The sequence below is a fragment of the Neopsephotus bourkii genome, unplaced genomic scaffold, assembly GCF_033783945.1.
Source record: "Neopsephotus bourkii isolate Nb327-2 ecotype Australia unplaced genomic scaffold, CSIRO-AGI_Nbou_v1 NB_1542, whole genome shotgun sequence".
Classification (NCBI taxonomy): domain Eukaryota; kingdom Metazoa; phylum Chordata; class Aves; order Psittaciformes; family Psittacidae; genus Neopsephotus; species Neopsephotus bourkii.
Window position 1 is genome coordinate 5,180,911 of NW_026902018.1, and position 12,481 is coordinate 5,193,391.

The 12,481-nt window shown below is 49.9% G+C and overlaps 1 protein-coding gene across 1 annotated transcript; it reads right to left on the bottom strand.

The window, feature by feature from the left end:
• Positions 1-617: 617 nt before the first annotated feature.
• LOC133221665 (glutathione S-transferase theta-1) lies at positions 618-9,878 on the bottom strand. The gene is made up of 6 exons (XM_061370762.1): positions 9,689-9,878; positions 9,553-9,609; positions 5,526-5,613; positions 4,246-4,396; positions 1,997-2,173; positions 618-1,037 (listed from the first exon to the last, which is right to left on the bottom strand). Exons 1-6 carry the CDS (start codon positions 9,798-9,800, stop codon positions 837-839), a joined length of 786 nt encoding a protein of 261 aa, XP_061226746.1. The 5' UTR covers positions 9,801-9,878; the 3' UTR covers positions 618-836.
• Positions 9,879-12,481: the final 2,603 nt, after the last annotated feature.

Below are 12,481 nucleotides of genomic sequence, written 5' to 3' on the forward strand. Positions count from 1 at the left end.
CATTGTATTCCCTATACAATAGCAAGAGTATTTTAGTTAGGCAACTAAACAAAGGCTGTGGTCACCATCAGGTTTTTCAAGTGGCTTGGTCTTTACTGCCTGGATCTCCAAGAACAGCCCCTATCATGCGTACGGGCAGACCAAGCAGCAAAGAGACACGGGCTTCCAGAAGTGGGGAGCAGTGGCATAACCAAAGCTTTGGGAAGATTCACAGTTGTAGATGAGGAAACTTCTTACAGGAACCTAAAGGCAAACAGAAGGGTGGGGTGTGCATGGAGAGGCAAGCAAGAGGCCTCAACAGTGAGAAACTTAAAATGAAATGAAATGAAATAAAATAAAATAAATAAAATGTATTTGATGTATTTTTTCACTTTGTGACCTCCTGTAGTTTTGTGCTGTCTGTGCTGGGGAGGAAGGTGAGGACCAAACACGCCTGCAGTGTTTGCCACTTGAGAAGGAGCTGTTGGAATCACATGAAAACAATGATCCCCATCCTATGCAGTTCCCCAATGTTCCCGTTTGTAGGCTGGCTCAGTTTTTGTCAGGAAATACCATTTGTGTCACTACCATCTCTGAAAAGAGTGACACTGAAATAAAACCCAGATGCACGCATTAAGTGACCCGTAGGGCCTCAGCCTTCTGGATGAATTCATGTTTCAGGTCTTAAGCCTTCCCCAGCTTCCATACACAAAGATACAAGAAAGGTCTGGTAGGGGGAGAAACACTCTGCAGTTTCTGTGTTAGAATTACAATGCTCTTTCTAGTTACATGTAGAACTGGGGGTCAGAGAAGAGGTTAAAACAAAAGGCGCATGAAAAATGGTAAGATAGGTTAATTCATTTCAGTATCTTCATCAACACAGGTGCCAGATGCTCCTTCAGCTGCGGATGAATTTGAATGCTGCTCAGTTCTTGGATACTGAAGATCATCTCATGGGCTTGAAGGAAAAGCTCTTTCCCCACAGCATCCTCCACCCGCCTGCGCCACTCCATCAGCCGAGGTCTGTCTTCAAAGACATCACAACCAGCTCCCACAGGCTGCAGAAATGGGGAGAGAGCAGCAGTGAAGTGCTGGGCTGTCACTTCACCGAGACCACAGGCATCAAAAGTGTGCCTGCAGGTACAGATAGGAGAAAAAAATCCAGAGGAGCCTGTAGCAGAGCACTAGGAAAGGGGGAATTCTTTGGTTGGGTGTATCTATGTGGAGGACAGAGGAGCTAGCCTCTGTTTTAAAGGGCATTTACATGTAAACTCCTGAGTCCCAGAACAGCTATTACGAGCAGCAGAGATGCCTACCACTTGTGAGTGATTTTTACCTACAGCAGTGGTGGGCTGACAGTCCCAGGGCCAGCTGCACAGTTCGCCTTAGGGAGTGCTGTGTTATAGAGCAAGACCCCAGCACAAAACACTAAGTGTTTAACTGAACTTATGTCTTAGCTGACATCATCAACCTCACTTGTACTTTCTGCCTGTGCCACCCTCTGAAACACAAAGCTGCAGAGAAGCAGAACTGTCTTTGGGACTTTGTTCAGTCTTTGGAACAGAGAAGGAATCAGATCCTGCTGCTCTGGAAGAGAACAGCCAGTTTATAACAGATTTGGTTGCCTGTGTCTGAGAATCAGTTTTGCATCTTCCAAACTTCACATGGGCAAGTACCAGCTGAAGTAGAATATGGCTGTATCATTTTCTTATTTCATCAGACCTGTTTGCTCTTGTTTCTCACCTCCTTCTCTGGAGGGTGAAAAGAACATGAGGATAAAGGATGAAGAAGTATTGTTAGGGGAGAGAAACAGAAGGGATCTGTTGCAACCAGCTTTTTTTTCTCGCTCTCTCTTATTTTAAACTAATTTTCCGAACCCACTCCCATATTCTCCTCATTGTCTTAACTGTGTTGAGATATGCCATCACTCCTCTCTCCACATGCTGCATCCCTCCCTGCCTGGCAGCATCTGTTTTCCTGTTGCACTGGGCCTTCCTTACCACACTCCAGCACTCACCTGCATCAGCTCCACCACGGCCACAAGATCAGCCAGAGAGATCTCACTCCCAATGATAAATGCCTTGTCCTGCAGAAACCTCTCCTCAAATTGCTTCAGGGAAGCTGAAAGCCCCTCCATAACCTCCTGGAGTTTCTCAGAGGGCAGTGGCTGCCCTGTGAAGAGGGGAATCAGCACCTGAGGAGGAAAGGGATTGAAGAGTACAGCCAGCCATTTTCTGATGGATCTGGTGGTGGTCACTTAAGTTACATCCCATGAACTCACCATGGTCAGTGATCTGCAGGATGGGATGATGCTAGAGCTTCATGGACTGCTGCACGTGTGAGTAGCTCATGGACAGAAAGCACACAAGCAGTCCTGAGCAGCTGATCTGCTGTGACAGTAACTTCAGCTAACAGGCAGCAATATGCAGAACAAAACCAGTTTTGTTCCTGGCAGTTGTGCCCTCCCACCCATCCGGATGGGTGACAGAAGAGCAACAGCTCCAGGGAAGACACATCTCTGCCATAGCCAGCTCTGCTGTGTCCTGTGATTCAGCAGGCTGCCTGCACCCCAGCCCACCCTGTATCCACCCTGTTGTGTGGCCGGGTGCTGGAGGCAGGGTGATGGGAAGGAGGGCACAGTGGTGGCTGTGGTGGGGAGTGTAGGAGGCACTGGAGTGCATCAGCACTGGCCGGCGATGCAGGAAATAGCTTCCCCTACATGACAGCAGCCAGCAAGGCTGGGAATGGGTGAGCACCATTTTTACACCAGCCCTTCTGTGGCCTCCCAGGCATCATTCTTTAAACTATTCCAAGCTTTTCCAGAGCAGTTATGGAAAGGGTGGTCATTGTCTCCACAGGCTTGCTAACACTGAGATTTTCCACCCTTCGCAGATGTGCACACACCGTTGGAGCCTGCAGTGTTTAACAGCAGTGTGCCTCCACCTACCACATCTAAAGAAACAGCTTATTTAGAGAAGAAGAATGAGTACAGATTTCCACCGGTGGGAGTGGACTCTATTTCTACTTACTGCTGGTATGTTCAACAATTCAAGTTGGGATTGCTTAATCCAAGCCAGGATTTTGGCCAAATACATGTGGAATCTATTTCACCAGAAAATTCATGGCCAGCTCTCTTCCTGAGTGATTCCAATTAGGCGTGATGGGATCTCCAGATTGAAACAGCATCTTCTTCCTTTTCTGTATCTCAGAGCAGTGCATCTTCTCCCATGTCTACCTAATATGCCTTCTGTTACATGGTGGCCTTATATGTTTCATCATTCTGAGGATCTTTGCTGTATCTGGGTTATCTAATCAGCAACAGCAACTCGTTGGATTTCCTTCTGTTTCCCAATAACAGCCTGCAAAGACTGGAAGAAACTGCTTCTTGTATGAATCTGACTCATATTTGAATTGCTTCTCTGTGCTCTCTAGCCAAAAATTCAAGTGTCAATAAATGAAGAGGCTAGCCCTGCTACGCTTTGTTAGGCACAAACAAGGGCAAACTTTACACAGGAAGAGTGAAGTTCTTACCTGTTTATTGCCAACCCTGGTTTCACCTGAAATTCCATACCACGGCTGCACTGGAAGGGCTATATTTGCACCCGGGTCTCTCCAAGGATATTTGCATTAACTGTCTGGTGAGGTGGCTGGAAATAAATGCCCAGCAACATCATCTGACACTGAGTGGTTTTCTGCCTCAGGCTGATTCTTCTGACTTTGCCTAAGTGTAGAATCATCTGGCCACACTGAATAAAGAGGTGTTGCCGTGCTCTCTGTGTCTCTGTTCTCTTTCTATCTCAGAGCAAGAAGAAGAAGGCTCCTTCTGGATTTCCACCCAGATGGGGCTGCAGGGACTTGTATGAAGAACGCAACCCTGGCTGCTTCCAGCAGCTGAGCACATGCTCACCAAAGAAGCAAAACTTCTGCCTATGTGCACGCTCTGCACAGCTGTGCAGGGAGGGGAGGCCCTTGGAGGCAATATCCAATCTGTTACATATTTGTTCTCAAATCCAGGCAATGGAAGTCTGTTGGGCTTTGAGACCTTCTGTACCAGACCTGTCACAGAATGGCTGAAGCTGCTTTTGCCAGATCCTGATGTTGAGCAATTGGGCAGGGCTCCCTGTCTGACAGCCCCTCTCAGCTAGGAATGGCCTAGGTTTGCTATTTCAGCATGATGAACTCTCTCCCAATTGGGACTGTCCTAATGCTCAGTATTCTGCCAGGAAAGCATGGCTTTACTCACATTTTAACATCCCGTCTCTTTACCTTGATCCACATGGTCTTAGGAGCGTTAGCCCGGATGTTAGCGTGATGCCACGAGAGGTATTCATCTACCTGGGCCCGTTTCTGTATGTCTGATGGGTACCAGTGGTCAGGTGTGTTGTACTTCCGACTCAGATACAACAGAATGGCGGTGCTGCTCAGACAGTAACAAGAGACAAGAAAGGGGCAGGGAGTTACAGTTCAGAATGCTGTCACGTAAGCTCTCTCTCCTGCCCCTTCTGAACTTGCTTCTTCCACTAAAAAGCATTCAGATCAGGATTTCTGATGGGGTCTAGGCACCGCAGGTAAGCATCTAATCCACATGGTCACCAGGCAGCACTTAGTTCCCATGAATGCCCTCAATCACCTTAACTCATCACCTTAGTTCCCATGAAAACTTTAACTTGCTGGAAAATCACAGCCCTGTTCCATGGTGCAGAGTACTGCCAGATAGTACTGGGGTGAGCAAACAATAAACCTCGATAATCATCCATCCCCACTGCTGATCCCACTTGTTCCCCCTGACTGTTCTGACCCATCTCTCTGAGACCTGTGCATGTTTATATGCCTGTGTATGAAATGAAACTCTCTAATGGGTTATGATGCCTTTTCATCAGATCTGTCTCTAGCCTGCAGCTTCCAGTGAAATCAATGGAAGTCCCAGCAAGGAAAGCCTACAGAACCTTTGCTTGTGTATCCAGATGTTTGTACTTCCCTTAACTGGCAGGAGAAATCACATGGAAAAACACTCTCGTCGCCTGCAGCAACCTGTAGGCTGTTACTACAAGAGAGATGCCACAGAAAATCTTGTGCTGACAAAATGGAAGGAGATGCAGATCCTGCTGCTATGCTGATACCGCTGCAGTTCCATTATTCCAGTATTATGATACCATTAGGCAGCCTCCATATGAACCTTACAATGTAAAGCCTAGTTTTTGTCTCTGTAGGTGTTTACTTGGCCATTGTGACTAATTCAGATATTTTTTCCCAGGGTAAAAGGCATTTTTATAAACTGTAAACATTTCCCAGGAATGTTTGTAATCCCATTTTGAGGGAAGTGCATTCAGGGTAAGACCAAGAAGTGATTTGTTTGCAGCTGGTTTGTTTGCATTCTGAAACGTAACTCAAATGGAAAAAGGAAACAGAGCAAATGAGGTTATCCTATTGAAAAGAACCAACATGTTCATCAGTTCTGTGATCCTTAATCATTCAGCAGGAATGATGTCTCCTAAATGCTGCACAGGTTACTGGTAACCAAAGAGGTCTAAGGACTGAGTTCTTACCATTCTGCTAGGGTAAAGTCTCCATCCTTTAGTGCTGGTACCTTCTTCAAGAGGCTGACTTTGCCAGCTCCTTCACTATTTGATGGCCCTACAAGCACAAAGTCAGAGGTTAGAAGTGCGTCTGCTAGTAAATGATAAAGGAAATGCCTGTAGCCCACTCTCAGCCAGTGAACTGTGTTAAGTTTCCCAATATGAAAAACTTAAGTTTTCTGATATGGTCAAATTTCACAATTAGAAGGTAATGCAATTGGGCAGTCAGTGTAAAAGCTATCTGCAGAGGGCGGTTGGCTCAGGCCAGGTACATGGCATGGAGTAGTTCACATTCCCATACAGGAATTCTGTTGCTTGACTCAGTCATACTTACAAAGCTTCCTGAAAAATATCACTCCCCGAGAAGCATTAAGATACCAGAATGAAGGTACTGATGTGGAAAACACTATTGCAGATAACTGGGAACAGCTGACTTGAGCAGTACCCTACAGCTTTAGAGACAGGGAGGAGAAAGACAGAAGTTAGGATGAAGACCACTGAGCACCTACAAAACACGTAGTTTTTGCCAAGGAAGCCGGGTCTGGAAAAGCTGGGTTTGCATGCAGAGCATCCTAACAAGGGCAGACGGTTGCTGCTCCTGCTCCTGTTCCCACAGGCACCACCAAAACAAAGTAATTTTCCTGTAGTTTGTGATTGACTCCAGCTGGGATGGAGTTGGGATGGAGAGTGACTGAAAAGCCCTTGTGCCCAGAGATCACTGCAGTGGCTCATTAATCAGACAGCTCAGCACACGAGCAAAATCTTCCTGTTTGTTTGCCTCTAAAGAGCAGAGGGAATTGATCATCAGCAAAGAAGGTAAATGCTGTCAGCAGAGCTGATCCCTCAGCAGACACAGTTGAGGATATTCCCAGAGTTTTTTGCTGGGATGGGGAAAACCATGAATACAACTCGTGAAATGACTCACTGCCACAGTGGACACCGGCTAGGGGCAGGGAAGCTCAGACACCTCTGCCCTGCATTATTCCTGGCTCTGTGTTACTCCTCACTCTGCAGGTCAACCTGCCTCCATCAGGAAAACACAGGAGGAAGACACTATCCAGTCCCTTGGAGGCATTAACAGCTGACTGCCTCATCAGGTTTTGTTTCCTGCTGCAGACACTGGACTTGGCAGTCAGCTGTTAAATGCCAGGGAACACCTAAGAAAAGGTGTGAGGAGTTTGGTTGTTTTGCTTGTTTGAAGTGCTCCCTAGAAGGAGACATGACAGCTACAGTGCAAATCCTGATGGAATCAACCTGGGCAGCAGGATGGCTTCTACAAAAATCTCTCTGTTCAAAATGAAACTGAGGGCCATCAACTGACAGCAGTGATCTGCAGCCCCAAGAACTCTCTGCCCCCATTCAGGAGGCAGCATCAGCATCTGCTTTACTGGACAAACATGCAGCAGGGAACAGTCTCCGTAAAACAAAACCAGCCTTTGGACTATCAAGTTTATTTGCAGCCATCTTTGGGAAGGGGTGGGAGAAAGGAAGGTTGCTGCATTACAGATTACAGACTACTTTCCCAGCATTGATTTCACCTAATGAGACAACTCAAGCCCAGACAACATTTCCACCCTGTTCTCCTTTCTAGCTGACTACCCTCTACTTGTTTCTTCTTTGAGAAATGCTTTTTGTAATTCCAGTGTAAGCAGCTTCATTGGAGACCCAGGTTCACATCCCTCTGCTGCCTGAAGGGATTCAAACCCGTGTCCTCCATCTCACTGGGAAATGTCTCTGGCTAGCTGTGCTGATGGTGGCCTCTATCCAGCTTAGCTGGGTAGGAGGTTCCATGTGCACAGCGGAACAAGCAGAGCTGACAGGAGAGGTGGGAAGAAATGGTTTCTTTAGAATAGGAGCCAGACAGAAAGTTCAAGTTAAGTCTAATAATTGAGAAACTCAAATACTAAAAATAGATAAATAAAACAACCCCCCCGAATCAAGCCAGTAGGCAAAGAAGGACAAGGTGCCTTGCACCCATGGTTTATATGATAAAAACAGTGAGGCAGGTTCATGTAATTCTACTATCAGGCAAGGAGCTGCTCTGGGAGGCTGCTTGGCCCTGTGCTCGGTCCTCTGCTTTTAGCAAGCCAGCGGTCATCACACACCCAGCTCTGCTGAGGTCTGCAAGTTCAAGTGGTCCTTGGAAACCCACAGCAGAACATGGCAGGTCACCGATGCCCACAGCTAATGAGCTCTCAGACCCTGCTGGCTGGTTGTTCTGTGTTTATTACCCAAGGTAGCCAAGAGACAAGGATGAGATGTAAGCAGTGGGTGAAGGCAGCCTGAGTCAGATTTCAGCCTGGTTTTGTCGTGCAGTCCTAGCAGGAATACTGAACATATCAGTCCCCTGATGGGCCTCATGTCGCTACAGCGGGTTGGGCAGTAGGTCAGTGTCTGTTAGACTGCACTGCAGCCCAGCAATGGCACCTTGTTTGCTTTGTCTCATACAGGGTCTTTGTGTAGAGACATAAAAGACCTGTGCGTGACTGAGCTGCAAACTGATAAAAGCCTTGGTTTGAACAATAACTCCAGGTTGCTTCATTTGACCGACTGGGACCAATTTTTATTTGCTATTTAGCAGAGTTTAAGCTTTTACCTCTCTTCCAGCATCCAGAGCCAGCCCTTTTGTTTAGTTGTATGAAATGACTGACCTTTGTTTGTCATTCCTGTGATGTTGACCGCACTTAGGATGCTCTTTAACATCACTTGGATCTGGTGTAATTTCCTGATGTCCCCCAGGGAGATACATATATATATATGTATATATATATATATATATATATATACACTGTGTGTATTGCTGGGCTTTGAGGAGCAACTTTAATAAGCATACACTGTCAGAAAGCAGGGCAGGCTGCACACAAGAGGAATTCTTAAGTGTAAGTCATAGTGCAGGGAAGGAGACGGGCGAAAAGAGCAGTGGACAAGGTTTTACAAGAAGTAGAAAGGGAAAAAAGGAACAACCAAACCAAACTATGTGCCAGTCATGTCCTTGGCTAATCATCTCCTCAGCCAAGGTTTCCCAAGTACTATGCTTTGCCTTGGGCAAAAGAGTAGGGATTGACAAGGAAAGTGCATTGGGTAAGTGTGCAATAGTCACACAGTTGGACAAGTCCGAACAGCTGAGTGTTCCTCTCGAGGACACCATTCCCAGAGCGCTCCTCCTTGGCTGCCACTGTGACTAATTTGCTAGAAATGGCTGGAGGAACATTCCTTGGGGATCCACAAAAATAGATGCAGCACAGCCGTGAGGCTGCTCTGGGAATGAGCTGCGTGCTCAGACCCTTCAATTCAAACTAACCTGAGGAGCCGGACCGTGCCTCCCTCCCAGCCGGCCTAGCAGAGCTCCCAGCTCTGACTGAGTCTGGGCAGGCTTGGCCTGTTTCACCCTGCCCAGGCAAGATGGGTCCCTGTCTTGAGAGGCCACCAGGCTGATACCGCACGTTATCTGAGCTTATCCCCTGCGCTCTGCACATCTGCATCCCTCTCGCTCGTGGCTGTTCTCCGGCTTCCACGAGCTCCAGCATTTTGCTGCCTCCCAGGGCTCCAGCGCTCCCTCCTTCGGCTCAGACCGAGCCTCCCAAACAAGGCTGACATCTCCTCAGCAGGGACAGGGCCCCCGCATCGCTGCTTATGGGGACCGGACCGAACCGAGCTTCCCCATGGAGCGGTCCCAGGCTCGACAGCTCCTGAGCTCCCTGAGGAGCCGCAGCAGGGGCCGAGATGCTTTTCGGGAGCTTCTGCTCCTCACCCGGAGGGGTGACGGGGCCGTGGGAGCAAAACAGAGCCCCCCCCTCCCGGCGGTCTTCGCGGTCCGGGACCGCAGCGATGGGCGCTTCTGAGCAAGGGGTCGGGAGCCCAGAGCCCCGGGGCTCACCCAGACCGTGCCCGGCCATCGCGGTACGGCGGCGGGTACCGGCTGTCCCCGCAGGCCGGGAACAGGACGGACACCCAGGGGGAGCCCGATTCTTCCCTCCCTCCACCCCCCTCCGCTCACCTGCATGGGGCTGCTCCGCGCCGCTCCCCGCCGCCGGCTTCTTCCCCAGCACCGAGTCTGCCAAGAGCCAAGAGAGGGGCCCTGAGCTGCGGCCCCCGGCGCGCTGCAGCCCGCCCCGGCCCCGTGCGCGGCCCACCTTTGAAGAGCTCCACCTGCTTGAACTCGAAGGGGATGTTGTTGCTGCGGGCGAAGATGTAGATGGAGCGGCAGGGCTGCGAGAGCAGGTCCAGGTACAGCTCCAGCCCCATCCTGCCGCCCGGCCCTGCCCGGCCCGCGGGGAGGCGGCAGCGGCTCTGTCACCGCCGCCCGGGGCCGCCCCGCATGGGCAGGCGGGGGGAGGCGCCCTCGGGGGCTGCGCCCGGGGGGCCGCGGGTGCGAGGCTGGAGGAGCCCAGGAGAGCGCTCCCGGCTCGGGCAGCATCAGCGAGGCACGGCAGGAGCGGGGGACACACACAGGGCTCCCTGTGCCGCAGCATTGGGCAGCCCTGGCCACCCTAGGGCTTGGCTGTGAGCTTCAGAAGGTAACAGGAGTAATGGAAACTTACAAGTGGTGGTAGGTTAGCAGCCTCAAAGGAGAGGCTGGTGCTAAGCACTGAGGGAGAGGGGCTGTCCTTCCCCGCCCCAGCCTTAGCTGATGCCACAGGGGTCAGGAGCCCGTTCTCACCCACAGCATCCCACCACGGCTCTCGCAGGGTAAATGCTTGTTTTCTAACGCGGTCCTGCGGGGATGTGTCACACTGCAAACAGGGCCCTTGCGCAACACCCTCTAAGCCAGCATTCATCTCGCTCCCTAGATCTCAACATGGTTTTCAGCCCAGAAGATAATTCCTTGGTCACGTAGTCTCTGCCCAGTGCTGCAGAGTGACGCCTGAAGGACGCCTGTGGGCATCACCCTGCGCACTGGCAGTGAGGTGACTTTCCTCTCTGCCAGGTATTTACCGTTTCAGATCTCCACACAAACGGGTGAGAACTAAAGCAGCGCAGCCTGAATTCAACCCCCTCCACAGAGCCCACGGCGCTTCAGAGCTGGGTGACGTGCGGAAGGTGACAGTGGTTGAGCACAGGGACATCAGGGGCTCTGAAGATAGCGCAGCTGAACCACTCAGAGCAAAGTCACCCCCAGCCAAACCCGCCTCGGCTCAGCTGACACCTCGTTATCAGCGCTGTGCCTGAGAGCTGCTGCGGCGGGCACAAAGCCTTGGAAAGAGCCCCAGGAACCTCCGGGAGAGGGAACTGGGGGATCAGGGGCTCTTTTAGAGGATCATTAGGAGGGGTGGTGAAAAGGCTTGATACTGAGCCCCGAGCTTGTGACTGATACAGTACAAACACTTCCAGGTGCTTCCTTTTATGCCACTTGGCCAAGACTGCAGCTCTGAGATCTCCTCAGGAATGGGGATTACTGTGTTAGTGTTCAGTCAGCCAGAGCCTGGTGAACAAGCTGTGTCTCGACACGGAGCGTTGGACCCCCTGCACCACACACCCGTTTTCAGGGTCACTGCTCAGATTCAGAACTGTGTGATAAGAGTTCCTCGGCCACAACATGAGCGGGGCTGTGGACCCCTCAGTTCCCTCTGCGGTTCACGCTCTAGAGCTCCCACACAAGGACCAGCACACTGGAGGTGAAGGTTTGCACTGTGGCATGTGCTCCTTCAGTGCAAAGAGATCTCAGATGATAAGGGAATGGAGAAAAGGAGCGGGAATGTGGCTCTGCACACGTAACAGCCTGAGAAGCCTCTGTGCTTCAGAATGGCCACGAGTCCCTATTCATCACTGGGAAGAGTTTGGTGAGCGCAGGTGATAGCAAGATTGGCAGCTGTGGGTTCGCTTTGCTGCTGTATTTGTGGGTCAGTTGATCCACCAGTCCTGTCTGCACTTAAAGATCTCCTCATGTCCCTCTTGGAAATGTTCCTTCCTCAGGTTTTCCTCCAGGTTGCTGGCTGCACTGCAGAGCCCACACAACCAAAGAGGTGTTTTCATCTGGTCACGTTACACAGCATTTGACTGCATTATTCCTGGCTCTAGGCTAGTGCTTCTAGCCCTCTATTTTCACCTGGTTCCATCATCACAAAGGTTGTTTCTCCAGCCTTTGCTTTCTTTATCAGCTTTTTGGAAACAGGAACAACACAGGAAACAATACAGTAAGTTTTGCAGTTTATTTTAATCATTTAGAAAAGGTTATAGACTTCATATCTGTTTTTTTTTAAACATTCCTCCCATTTTGTGTATCCCAGCTTCATTTTAGTCTAGAAAGCACAGACTCTCACCTATTTCCAAAGAGCTCCTGGCCAGAACTGAAGCAATTGAATCAGAACAGCACACTAAGCAGGTGACTCTCCATACTCAAGTGAAAGGGAGTGGACACCAAACAAACATTGCACTGAGGCAAGGCAAAACTCTTACACAGCTCACTGGGTTTTGGCAGGGAGCTCTTTAGGAACTGGAAACAGCCAAGATCAAATGGCACAAATGAATACAATGAAGGAGGTGGAGGGTTGGAAAAAGGCAAAGGACAAGGATAAGATGCTTTAGTTTCATGATTTAGAGTGAAAAAGGCAGCAAGGCAGACCTGTGAACAATTCTATTGTCACCCACGGAGTTAATCTGGGGATGCTTTGTCCTGCGTGCACAGCAGGGCCCAAAATGGGACCAGTCACCGCACACAGCTTCATCAGGAGGGTGAACCTACAGCTCAGGTGGGCCTGGAGCAGACAGGGAACACTACAGGAAAAGCAGTTTAAAGTCTCCTCCTGTCACCATGACCACGCTGGAACGAGGTGTGTTTATCCTCTGGGACACTGGCAGCAGAGAAGCACCGGACAATGAGTTCAGAATGTGGTTCCAGCTTGGTGTTCATGGCAGCTGTCCTTGCAAGAGCTGACAGTGGGTGATGTTTAAAGAGCTTGTGCCTTATTAATCAAGCAGAAAATTGG